The sequence below is a fragment of the Rosa chinensis genome, chromosome 5 (genome assembly GCF_002994745.2).
Source record: "Rosa chinensis cultivar Old Blush chromosome 5, RchiOBHm-V2, whole genome shotgun sequence".
Classification (NCBI taxonomy): domain Eukaryota; kingdom Viridiplantae; phylum Streptophyta; class Magnoliopsida; order Rosales; family Rosaceae; genus Rosa; species Rosa chinensis.
The window spans coordinates 50952083-50965674 of record NC_037092.1 but is presented as its reverse complement, the minus strand read 5'-3'; the positions used below and the strand labels follow the sequence as shown (position 1 = coordinate 50965674).

At 38.4% G+C, this 13592-nt stretch overlaps 1 protein-coding gene across 3 annotated transcripts; it reads left to right on the top strand.

Moving 5' to 3' along the window:
• The first annotated feature begins 263 nt into the window (after window positions 1–263).
• On the top strand, window positions 264–6303 carry LOC112201382 (hydroxyproline O-arabinosyltransferase PLENTY). Of its 3 annotated transcripts, XM_040519369.1 has the most exons (10): window positions 264–428; window positions 1039–1123; window positions 1225–1774; window positions 3218–3285; window positions 3380–3581; window positions 4019–4116; window positions 4223–4292; window positions 4394–4465; window positions 4797–4910; window positions 5980–6303. In XM_040519369.1, exons 3-10 carry the CDS (start codon window positions 1355–1357, stop codon window positions 6040–6042), a joined length of 1107 nt encoding a protein of 368 aa, XP_040375303.1. In that variant the 5' UTR covers window positions 264–428; window positions 1039–1123; window positions 1225–1354; the 3' UTR covers window positions 6043–6303. The 3 variants fall into 3 exon arrangements, with proteins under 3 accessions (XP_040375303.1, XP_040375304.1, XP_024198032.1); XM_040519370.1 differs by lacking the exon at window positions 1039–1123 and having other exon boundaries at window positions 1279–1774; XM_024342264.2 differs by lacking the exon at window positions 1039–1123.
• Window positions 6304–13592: the final 7289 nt, after the last annotated feature.

Sequence of the window (13592 nt, the reverse complement as noted above, 5' to 3'; positions counted from 1 at the left end):
ATAGAGGATTACAATGCATAGAATCTCAATCATACAAGGAAAGTAATTCTACATTGATTAAGATTCTAGATCATTCTAATTAAATCTTATTACCACTAGGTCAAGTAACCTAGAGTTTGGGCTAAACACAAAATAGGTTTTCCTTGAACAGAATCATAATTACATAAGATTTACAGCTATTCTACAAAAATTTCCAAGAGAATGTCATAAAGTTTCTTTAAAAAAAAAAAAAAAAACTCCTCATGTCGTCTTTTCAAACCCGTAGTGTACTTCAGACCAAAAGAAAAAAAAACAGCAGACCGTCCCTTGGGTCATCTGACTAACTTTCTGAAAAGAAAAACAAAACATTTGCGTTTTGTAGAGCAGGCGTTGAAAAACCTCCGAACTCTTTGTCGTCGTCTCTCATTACTCAGTTGTTCAGTTCTCAGGTGGGTCTTGCTCTTTTTTCTTAGACATTCATTTCTCTTTTAACTTGTTTGTTCAGTTATCAACTGCCTTCTGCTAGCTTACTATACATTGCTTCATCTCTCTCTCTCTCCTTCTCGTGTTGTTTGAGTTTTAATTGTGCCCGCTTGATTGTTTTCACTCTAGATCTGTGTGGTAAGCTCATAATCATGTAAGTTGTAAGTTGCCCTTGTAAGTTTAAGTGTGTTCCTTGCTTTTGCTTTTGTTTTGATTGATGGGTTTGCGTTGTTCTGAATTCTTTGATATGTTGGAAAATTTGCACTTCTTTGTTGTTGTTTTATTGGTTTTGGAATTCAGATATGTGCTCCTTTTGTTTCTTATTGGAAATGTGGCTCTTCTAAATGTCAAATTTATACATTAGCTTGTCAAAGTGATGTCGAATTGTTCGTTGCTTTTTTAGCATTGTGATTGACTTGATAGAAATTTAGGAAAACATAGTGATTAATGAGTTTGAAGTAAGTGTGGCTTTATTGTTCGTTGCTTTTTTAGCATTGTGATTGACTCGATAGAAATTTAGGAAAACATAGTGATTAATGAGTTTCGAGTAAGTGTGGCTTTTCGTATATTGTGTAGCTGAGCTGTGGAGCTGAGGATTTCAACACGCCTAATGGATTTGTATTCAAATTTATACATTAGCTTGTCAAAGTGATGCCGAATTGTTCGTTGCTTTTTTAGCATTGTGATTGACTCGATAGAAATTTAGGAAAACATAGTGATTAATGAGTTTGGAGTAAGTGTGGCTTTTCGTATATTGTGTAGTTGAGCTGTGGAGCTGAGGATTTCAACACGCCTAATGGGTTTCTATTCAAAAAGTTTTGTTGCCAGCAGAAAGGAGTTGAATTGAATTTTGGGGGAATCAGTATCGGTGTTCCTATTGAGACATAAAGGGATGATCGGGAGAAAAAGTACTGGACGCGTATCACCAATACTTTTGGTGCTTTTGGCACTTGGGTTTTCCTTTGCTACATATAACTTGCTAAGCATAGTAATACACAACAAAGCTTCCTACTCGGCGCTTTTGCTGGCAGATGAATCGGAATTATTAAAAGAACCAGTTATTTGGAGGGCCGAAAATGCAAGTAGAGCAGGAAATTTGAACTCAAAGTTTCATGTTGCGCTTACAGCCACTGATGCTCCCTATAGCCAATGGCAGTCTCGAATTATGTATTACTGGTACAAAAAGGTACAAGGCATGCCTGGATCAGATATGGGAAATTTCACTCGAGTTTTACATTCCGGAAATGCTGACAATTTGATGGATGAGATTCCAACTGTTGTTGTTGATCCACTCCCAGAAGGCTTGGATCAGGTGAGAATTTTTCCACTGTTCAATCTCTTATCTGCACTTCCTGTAGTTAAAAAACTAAAAGATTTTATTTAAATTCATTCTTCCTGGCAAGTTGGGTTGTGCTTTGTCACTTGTATTATTGGTGTATATTTAATTTTCTCGTCAGCTAGTTTTATTTTCTTCAAATCTCGTTGTCTGACAGTGACTTTCTTTCTTTACTAATGTTCATCTTCGCTAGAAAGGCATGCGATTAATATCTCATAAAACATAAATCAATTCAAAGCCATTAGGCTCTTCCACTACTTCAAAGTAAAATATGCTTTTCAATATACAAGAAAATACTCTTCTGTCCCTAAGGTATCATTGGTATGAAGCGTAAATGAAGGAAGGAACTGATCAATTAATATCCTGTCTTTTCAATACATTAAAGCATCTGTTTAGTAGTTGCATTTGGTTTTCTGCAAGCATATTGTCATAGTCAAAAGTAGAAGTCATGTATAAACTATATGAAATCTAATACTCCCGACCATGAATAATAGAGTAAAATATCTCGTAAATGACAGAAGATCACCTAAGTGACAATGAAAATTGTAAATTGTGGATCAATTTGCATTATCTAAATTGATTTTCTTGTGTTTTTGCTTTAGCATCTGTAATTTGCTTTTTTCCTTTTCTATTTTTTCCTTTTTCTCTTTATCCTTTTCACTAAAGCGGAGGCATTTATGGATTACTAATAGCATACAAATAATAACTAGTGCTTTTCATACCTCATACCAGTCCTCCTTCCGGAGCAGATTAATATGCATATAGCAAGATGAAATGACACTAATTCTTAACATCATTGATAAAAATAGCTGACAGGAAGTAGATATTGAAACAGTCATATGTAAGAAGTGTCCCGACATATCTTAACTAGTAGGGGAGCTATGATATATGAAGCTTGTCTGTTGTACCACTACATGATAAAGGGCTCGTATATTCCATTGGGGAAACTATATAGATCCAGGTGATAATTTAAGTGTTTTTTTTATATTTTATTTTTCTTTCTGGTATTTTCTTTGAAATCTATTCTGGTCATATCTATAGTTGTTACCATGCTTTATGTATTAAAAGAATTTTGAGATTTATATCATTTAAATTAACCTAACTTGTTCGAGCCATGCAATTCGCAACATGATATATGCACAGATGGAATAATAATTAAATAAAACTTTCCCTTGTTATGAGATGAACGGGTATCCCAAATTCAACTGCATACACAATTTAAATTACCTTACTTGATACCACTAGGATTAACACATGTTGTGCGATAATTTGCTCCGTACTTTGTTTTTAATTGCCAGAGACAACTCCGCTGTTTGTATTAGCAGATTTGTGTCCACCTAACCAGAAAATTTAACCGATGTTTTAACTGACCTCAGAACTGATTTCATTTTTCTTTTTCTTCTTTGATGTTGTATCCAGGGCTATATTGTCCTAAATAGACCATGGGCTTTTGTGCAATGGCTGGAGAAAGCAACAATTGAGGAAGAGTAAGTTTTTTTTTTTTTTCCTTCGTAATATCTTGAAAACTTGTCCTCCTCATTGATGAATTAAAAGTTGGGGTGTTTATCATGAACATTGCAGATACATTCTAATGGCCGAACCTGACCATATATTTGTAAATCCTTTGCCCAACTTGGCACATGGAAATAGTCCAGCAGGATTTCCATTTTTCTACATTAAACCAGCTGAAAATGCAAGAATAATTAGGAAATTTTATCCCAAGGAAAAAGGTCCTGTGACTGATGTTGATCCCATTGGCAATTCTCCTGTAATCATAAAGAAGGTGAAGTGATTTATTTGCTAATATAATATGAGTAATGTGATTCTGAATGATTGAACATTTATAGCAAGAGGTGTGCACATGCCTATGTTATGTAGATATAGTTCATTGCTGTTTTCATTATTATGAATCACGCTGCCCATCTTACTTCCATACCATACTTTTGAAATGAAGAAATAGTTTATAAATCATTCTGAGGATAACAGTCCTTCTGTGACTAATTTTGATCAAATTGGCAATTCTCCTTCAACTATAATAAGATAACTATACTTTTGCCATAGTTGTTTCCAAAATGATGTGGTTGTGAATAATAGAACATTATTCCTATCACCATCATCGTATCTCATGACGAATATTGCTATGCTATTCTCTGGCTGAATATCTTCTGTCACTAAAAATAGTATCTTTTAAATATGTACTGAACAAGTCATTTGCTTTAGTCCTTGCTGGAAGAAATTGCTCCCACATGGGTGAACATTTCTTTGAGAATGAAGGATGACGTAGAGACTGATAAGGCTTTTGGATGGGTGCTTGAGATGTGAGTAATAATCCAGAAGATCACAAATTAGTTAGCTTTTGGGCAGTGGGTATCATGAAATTGCTGATATTTAATCTGATTTTGGTCATTTCCCTGCTGAACTTAGGTATGCATATGCTGTAGCATCTGCATTGCATGGTGTGCAGCATGTTCTTCGTAAAGACTTTATGCTGCAGGTTTGAATGATACTTTTATTTATCTTGTCTATATTTTACTTGATTTTCTCTATTGCATCAAGTTACAGAGTGATCTTACATGCTTAAGTTTAAACTTGCAGCCTCCATGGGATTTGGAAGTTGGGAAGAGGTTCATCATCCATTATACATATGGATGTGACTACAATTTAAAGGTTGTGTGTGTGTGTGTGTGTGTGTGTTTTTTTTTAATTTATCATGAGTGGCAGTTTAGCTGCAATCGTAAGTTTCACCATCTCTTTCCAAGTGGCACTAACTTTTCTTTTCTTTTCTTCATTGGGAAGAATTTTTGCTGTCTTGTGTGTGTGTGTGTGTGTGTTTTTAATTTATCATGAGTGGCAGTTTAGCTGCAATCGTAAGTTCCACCATCTCTTTCCGAGTGGCACTAACTTTTCATTTCTATTCTTCATTGGGAAGAATTTTTGCTGTCTTTAATATTGTTCATTTCTCAAGGGGTTTTTTTTTTTTTTTTGAATAATTATTTAGGGGGAACTGACTTATGGGAAGGTTGGAAAATGGCGTTTTGACAAGAGATCATATCTCAGTGGTCCTCCACCAAGAAACCTCTCCTTGCCCCCTCCAGGAGTTCCTGAAAGTGTGGTAAGGCCACTAATAGTATCTTCCCTAAAGTATATATCTACAAGTGTTCATTTTTTTTTTTACTTTAGATATAAATATAATAACTTCATTTGATATTGTTTGTGTGTTCCTTTGATAAGTTAATGTATAATAAGTTCCTCTATATGTGTGTAAGCATCTTTAAAAGTATTCTCTGATAATGTTTTATAACAGAATTATATATAACAGGAGAGCAGTAGCAGATATGTTTGTCGAGAGACATAGAAACTCAACTTTAATTTACTCTAGCATTCAGGTTTATTTAAAGGTGTCCTTTGAGAAGATCTTATACTAGATTTATATGTACAAGTTTAGAGCAAACCAAAGAGTAGTAGCAGATAATTCTGTTGTGAGGAGATAGAACTCGACTTTGTATAACTGTAGTATTCAGGTACATTTAATGCAGGTGCAATATGTAACACCAGCAAACACTCTACACTATGCATGGTAGGAAGGAACAGTAAAATTGTGGAAAGAGCGAGGTAAAGGGGAGGGAATGATGGGGTGCTTGTTGTTTAGTAGCCACAAGGAAGAGTAGAGGAGAAATAAAAATAGAGAGAAGACCCTCCAGGACAGCCAAGTTCGATGACTCCAGTATAGATTGTATTGGTGGATGGCAATGGCTCTCTCAGCAAAAGTTCTGAAATTTGACTTTTGCAAGCCAATTTAGTAAGGGTGAAAAGTACACATATTTTGTTATCTTCTCCTGACCTCCCTTCTACCAACGTGAGAAGGGAAGAGGAACTAAATAAAACTAAAACACACGCAGACCTCCCTTCTACCAACGTGAGAAGGGAAGAGGAACTAAATAAAACTAAAACACACGCACACCCATACTACACCCATACATTAACTAATGTATCCTTACACATAAAAGAGTTTACTGTTATTCTAGCGGCTGGTTCTGATGTTTGTTTTTCATTCTGATAACTGGTATCAACATGTTTATGTTTTATTAAAATATTCATGTCTTTACTAGTCATTGATTATTCAAACATGCAATATGAAATTCATCTATATCTGATTAATAGAGGTTCCGTCATGTTTGCAGGTAAGGCTTGTGAAGATGGTTAACGAGGCAACTGCCAACATTCCTGGGTGGGACATTGACTAGTGGTTGTCATGAAAAGTAAGATATGCAGATCGATTCTTTTCTTGTTTACTGATAGTTCAAAGGATTACAGAGTCTGCCAATACAAACTATGCATAGCAAGAGTACTGTGATAGTTAGATGAGGAATTTCTTGAGTCAGAGTATGTACGTTTTTGCTGTTGACGCTGTTTGAAATATAGCCTTGAAGAAGGATATTAAATTCTTTTGTATCTATACCATTCACTTGTTACGCTTGTTGGGAATACGTACATTTTGACCTCAACATCATAATTTTCCAACAAGATTTGGGAGGTTTTTCTAATTAGAATTAATTGTTGAATACCAAAGAATGCAGCTATTTTTCCAGCATGTTTATGTTCGTGAGTCAACGGTTTAAGATGCCTGGTACTGAAGCCTTATGCCTTCTGATTATTCTATAGACATTTTGAAGATGTTGCATACATCTGTAAGCTCCAGAATTTTACCCTACAATAGCGTGCTTTAGAACAAAATAAAGATCAACTACTGTCCCCCTTCTTTTGTCTTCTTAATTCTCCCATTTCCCCATGTCTTTTCCCACTACCATAGATGAACAGTCCTAAGCATTATTTCGGTTAACATTAACACAGAAGCAATTGACTTTTACCATTTTTACAAACCAAACAAATTATATTCCAATGATTCAACTTTTTGTTGGAATATGACATGCACTTTGAGTTGGTTTATACCCAATGAGATTAATGGGAATTCTGAAATCAGTATAATTAGCCTTGACTTACTAAATTGAGACGCAAAAGGAGCTTTATGTTGAAGGATATCGACATTGAGTGTGCCTCTTCAAACTAGGGTTTAGTTCTAGAGTTGTAATAGGAGAGAAGGTTCTAGATTTCCTAATTATATTCGGATTCTATTTCCTTGTATGACAAGATTATGTACTTTGTAAATCCCTATATAAAGGGCTCCTATTATCAATAATAGAATACACACAATTCTCTCATCAATCTCTTTGTAATCCCATTTTTACTTCAACACGTTATCAGCACGAGCCCTAACCCTAGCCTAAAAGAAAAGAAAATCCAAAAACCAAAAACGAAAACCCTAAACTCTTCTCATCAAAAAAATCGACCGCACGTCTGTTACGCGCCCTAGCGTCCCTGTAGCAGCACCGTCCCCGCAGCAGCCAGCCTTTGCTGATGCCCTTGCACAGCAGCCTCACAGCCCAGCAGCCCCGCAGCCCTACGCAAACCCTGCTAGCCCAGGCTAGCTTCTGCCTTCCGCAACCTGCAGCCCTCGCCTGCCACCTTAGTTGCACCTGCAGCATCACCGCAGCCCTGCTACGCCTCCTAGCCCGTGCTAGCCTTGCTACCATCGCTGCACGAGCACCAAGCCACGCTATGCACAAGCCAACCCGCACGCAGCACACCGACATCTAGTGCACGAAGCACCCCAGCCGCCTTGCGCATCCTGCCAGCAGTTCCTTCACCGCCTTCGTGCAGCCACGCAATAACCCTTCACTCAATAGCCTCCTGCCGCACCTTTATTACCCAGCAACTGCCTTCTGCCAGCGAAAGAAAAAAAAAAACCCAGAAAACATAAGGAAGAAGAAGAAGGCGCGTAGAAGAAGGAGGGCGAAAGAGTGGGCCCAGAAGAAGAAAAGAAAAAAACAGGCTCATGCCCATGTGCCCAGAAAAGGAAAGCAGGCCTGGGCCGAGAGAAGAAAAAAAAGGGGAAGCAGGCTTGGGCAGGGACAAAAAAAAAAAAAAAAAAAAGAGAGAGAAAAAAAAGGAAGGAAGAAGGGCAGCCCACCAACTGCCAATTTCCGACCAGATTCCGGCAACCTAATTTAGCTACACGCCTACATCAACACGCGCGTGTATAAAGAATCGTGAAGCAAAGCTTCAAATTACCAAGTAAGTTTTTGCGATTAAAGTCCCTGCTTTCTTGTCTTTTAAATTCCTTTATTTTGCTGCAGGATTTGTATAATATGAACATGGTTTCAAGTATTTAATAAGCGGAATTGTGGGGATTCACGCTTAACGAACTAAGAGCATTCGTAACCAATGAACTAAGAGTGTTCAAAATACACGAACTAAGAGCATTTGTAATCAATGAACTAAGAGTGTTCATAATATTCGGACTAAGAGCGTCCAATTGTGACCATATTAAAACATCATTGTTTCGGTCTTATCCAAATATTCTTGGAAATCGATTTCTTGGTAGCATAGCTCGGAAATCTGATTAATATTAGTTTTCGTGGAAGCATTGACTCCGAAACTAATTCGTTATTGTTTCACCCTTTTTTAGGATGTCAAACTCGAACATACTCGATTTTGTTCCATTGGATTATGCAGGCAAAAGATACCTTATGTGGGCTCAGGATGTTGAGCTCCACCTTATTGCCCGTGACTTATTGCATACAATCCAAGAGCTTTGTCATAAAGGAACTGCTCCAGACCCTCAAATTGAGATTGAAAATTCTAGGGCACTTGCCCTAATGATGCATCACATCTCAGGTCTGCGTTCATGAATGAGGATAGCGCTATAAAGCTATGGCAAGTGCTTCGTGAACGTTATGACAACATTCACAATTTTCCGAACTTAGAAGCATGATGGAATTATCTATGCTTCTCTAACTTTGACAAAGTTATGGAATATTGTTCGGAAGTTCTCCGCATTAGACATTGATGCATGCCTGTGAAAAACTATCACAGAAGAACAATTGATTGAGAAAACCCTCAATACCTTCCCTATCTATGCTATGAGGTCCTCTGATTTATTCCGGACTCATGTAAGCGCAAGACGGATCACAAATCTCCATAAGCTAATTGGATCTATGGCATGTGTTGAAAGGCACAGCCACGAACTTTGTGAATGGAAAATATGGTAGGCCTCAAGATGGCTACCATGAGCACCGTTCAATGGCTAGAAGAAGTCGCCATGGACGAAATGATCAACATGCTCATGAAGGTAATCGCCAAAATTGGCAAATACATGACCAAAGGAGTCATGACGTTGAGGGTTGGGGGTTGGACACCATGGCGCCACTTTTGGCCATGGTAACACTATTCCAACGCCAATGGTCCTATAGGGACCATTTATGTTGCGTCAATACGCCTCAATCAAAAGAGCATCCTCTACATTATGTTTTATGGAGTACTTGATCAATGGTGATCAAGACATCGAGTTCAAAAAAGACTTTAAATCTGGCGATGAAGACAAAATGCCGCAGATTTTTATTTCGAATAGTCTTTTATTTTCCAAGAATTATGTAATGACGATTATGCCTTAATCAATAAATGACAATTTTGTATTAACTCTTTCTCAAGTGGCGCATCCAATGAAGTCTAGGAAAGTGATTGAGATTAGTGGTACTTAAGAGAGCCTCGCTCCACCGACATCTCTCTCTACTTCCCTGGTCATATTTGATTGGAGTTACCAAACAGATTGAGTGACTACGATTTGTCTAAGTTTGATTTTTATTTTGGATTAGACTTTGGTTAAGAAACTTTGATGTAATCATTGATTATTAATAAAGTGTCAATTCTTTTACTTAATGTCTTGGACATACCTTAATTCGAACTTTATTTGAAAGATATAAAAGCCAATGGTTTTCATGTGGAAACACATTGTGAGAATGGACAAGAGTTCCTTTGTATCACCTCTAATGACTACGGACATAAACGAGTATTAGAGAAACTTATGTGTCGCTCTAGTGGGTTGTATGTAACCACTATTCAAATCATTGAATCAAACCATATCATGAGAGATGATTTATGGGATTCTGACACATATAGGCTTTAACATGACCGTTTGGGACACCCATGTCGTGATATGATGATCCGTATATTAAAGACTTCACACGGACATCCATTCTTCAAAACGAAGAGAAGTAAGAACCAAAAATCGGTTCGAGGAGAAGCACATACGCCTCATGGAGCCAAGACTGTGGATGATCGGCCACTTAGGGCAGGTGTCGTCTACCCCCTACAGCAACAACATGGCTTTGACGCCATGGACTCCTCTTTGACTCCTTTTTTCTACTTCTAAAGTCAATTGTGACTTCGTGGCTCAACCAAATTCTTCTTTGGTTGCTTTTGAAGCCCATCTTTCATTTTGCAAAGCCTGCTCTTTAGCAAAATTAGGATCAAGACCATCCTATGCAAATGACTCTAAGGAAATAATTTCATTCTTACAAAGAATCCAAGGGGATTCTGTGGATCGACTCAACCAACTTGCGGACTGCTTAGATGTTTTATGCTGTTGGTTGATATGCGAACACGCTGGTCACATGTCGCACTATCGTCCACTCGTAATGCTGCTTATGATAAACTCCTGACCCAGAACATATGGCTACGGGCTCACTACTCAGATCATCCCATTCAGTCAATTTGACTTGATAATGCTAGAGAGTTTACATATAAAATTTTCCATGACTATTGCATATCATTGGGTATTGAAATCAAGTATCATATTCCCATGTACACACCCAATTGGTCTCACGGAAAAGTCACCATTAAAAGACTACGATGGTAGCCCGAACTTTGGTAATGCGCACCAATATTTCCACTTGGGTTATGCAATATCTCATGCAGTTATGCTAATTCGTCTACGACTCATAGCAGCCACTCAACTTTTATTTGCATTACAGCTGGTGACTAGTTCGAGTCTAATATCTCGTACTTATACATATTTGAGTGTGCGGTTCATGTGCCAATTGCGCCGCCACAGCGCATCAACATGAGTCATTGCAACGAATGCATATATATATTTGTGTTGGACATAAATCTCCAACTATAAGTCTGCTATGTAGAACCCTTGACAGGCGATCTCTTCTTTTGCTGGATTTGCGGATTGTCACTTTGATGAGACAATCTTCTCATCATTAACGGGAGATTAGAACGTCAATGTTCAACAGGAACGACAGGAATTTTCATGGTCTGTCCCTACTATGTCTCATCTTGATCTCCTAAAAGTGACGAGATCACATATACCTGCTGCAAACATGTCTGCAAGGATTGATGTCCCCACAGGAGGACATGGTGCCACCCAGAGGAGATGGGTACGGCACCACTACCATAGATGGTGGTATGGTGACGCCACAAGGTGGCATAATGGCGTCATAGGCCATGGGTTCCGCTAGAGAGCGTAGGAGACCCATAGGTTCGATGGATTCTCGCCCTAGGAAGAGAGCGAGTTTGGCACAACTTGATCCATTGATCATTGATACTCAAAATCCGTCTCATGAGAATATTCTGGATTGTGGTTATGTCCAAGAGATATCGTTGGGGGACGCTTCAATGTTAGAACCAATTCCTGAGAATATAGAGATCTCTACGAACTACACAAGTGTACATGAGGACGTGGAATTATTGAGACCAATGACATCGAACCTTACTCCATTGAAAAATGCCAACGTAGAGAAAATTGGCCTAAATGAAAATATGCAATCCAGGTTGAATTGGATTCACTAACGAAGAGGAAGGATTTCGGGCCTGAGATGCCAACACCTCCTAACATAAAACTTGTTGACATTAATAGGTCTTCGTTAGATAGCGTGATGAGAAAAAGAGATGATAATCTCGCCTTATGGCGGAAGGCTTCTCACAAAAAGCTCTGGAATCGACTACGAGAAGACATATTCTCTCGTAATGGATGTCATTGCACTCCACTACCTTGTCAGTTTGGTAGTTTCTAAATAACTAAATATGCATCTTACGAATGTGGTCACTACGTATCTCTATGGGGATCTAGATAAGGAATATAATGAAGGTTCTTGTGGACTTTATTTACCCAAATCAAGTGGCTCTTGACCACGGAGCGCATTTGCAATGAGGGTGAAACGCTCACTAAAGTGACTATTTGATTGGGAAGGGATATGATGAACTATGCCCCTGCGTTTTCATGACAAGTTCTGGATTTCCAATTGTCACGGTTTATGTTGATAAATATAATTGAAACCCTTGAGAGTTAAGGGAAACCGCTGAACACCTGAAATCCGAGTTTGAGATGAAGGACCTTGGGAAAACACGGTTTTGTCTAGATTTAGAACTTGTATACCGTGTCAATAAATGCTTTGCATTTTGATAAAGTCAAAGATGCACTCCCCTGGTCGTTCGTAGTCTTGACCCTAAGAGGGATACGTTTCATCCTAGGGATGATGACGAAGACGTGTTAATTGGCAAAAGTGTCTTACCTATGTGCAATACGCGCATTATTGTACTTAACACACTACAAGACCGGACACCTCATTTGTTATGAACTTGTTGGCTAGATGTAACCCTGCGCTAATTCAAGGCCATTGGACTAGTATAAAGACGTACAATCTTTGGTTACTTAAAAAGGACGATAGATATGGGTTTGTTTTATCCTTGCAGAGAGAAAATAATGACGGCAGAATGAGAACGGATCTCATTAGCCCAAGTGGCACCGTCCAAGACGTCGTGATCGGCAAAGCCGCCGACCACCCATCCTCCTCCCTTACATCAAAACGATATGATGTTTTGATGGATTTTGCTGATGTAGGGTATCTCTCTGACCCTCACGAAGGTCGCTCTCAAACGGGTTATGTCTTTACCATGGGAAGCACTGCGATATCTTGGAGGTCTACAAAGCAGACCCTTGTTGCTACTTCCTCAAATCATGCAGAGATTATTGCTCTACATAAAGCCGTGCGAGAATGCATATGGATAAGGTCTGTAATTAGACATATTCGAGGAACTTGTGGTTTGAAGTCTACCACAGATGAATCTACATGCATTTATGAAGATAATGCAGCTTGTATTGAGCAAATGAAGTTAGGTTTCATCAAAGGCGACAACACCAAGCATATATCGCCTAAGTTCTTTTATAATCAGCAACAACAATCACTTCTAAAGATTGAAGTGAATCAAATCCGATCAGAGGATAATGCAGCGGACTTATTCACTACGTTGTTACCAAAATCCACCTTCGAGAAACATGTGAAGAGCCTTAGATTGAGAAAATTATCCGAACTCCCATGATTGTAGCAATTAGGGGGAGATGTCGACATCAGTGGGAGGAATGATGTCTACATGATTGATCTCGAAGAGTGAAGGACGTGTTGTGCTCTTTTTGTCCTTCGACCAGGGTTATTTTTGTCCCACAAGGTTTTTGTTACCTGGCAAGGTTTTTAACGAGGCAGCGATCAAAGCATCATCACCAAGTTTGAGCGGCACAAGGGGGAGTGTTGAAGGATATCGACATTGAGTGTGCCTCTTCAAACTAGGGTTTAGTTCTAGAGTTGTAATAGGAGAGAAGGTTCTAGATTTCCTAATTATATTCGGATTCTATTTCTTTGTATGACAAGATTATGTACTTTGTAAATCCATATATAAAGGGCTCCTATTATGAATAATAGAATACACACAATTCTCTCATCAATCTCTATGTAATCCCATTTTTACTTCAACACATAGGGTTTAGGGGCTGGGGCTGGGGCTTACTCATGGTCTAAGGGCTTATGGGAATTCTTAAAAAAAAAGAGCTTATGGGAATGTAATGTGGTTCCAAGGAATTGCACTTACTAATGCTGCTTTGCTCATTTAGGCTTTG

Coding starts and splice junctions, on each gene's coding strand:
- LOC112201382 (XM_040519370.1), top strand. CDS start 1,355: ATGATCGGGAGAAAAAGTACTGGACGCGTATCACCAATACTTTTGGTG. Junction 4,293..4,393: donor GTAAAGACTTTATGCTGCAG/GTTTGAATGATA, acceptor TTAAACTTGCAG/CCTCCATGGGATTTGGAAGT. Junction 4,466..4,796: donor GATGTGACTACAATTTAAAG/GTTGTGTGTGTG, acceptor ATAATTATTTAG/GGGGAACTGACTTATGGGAA.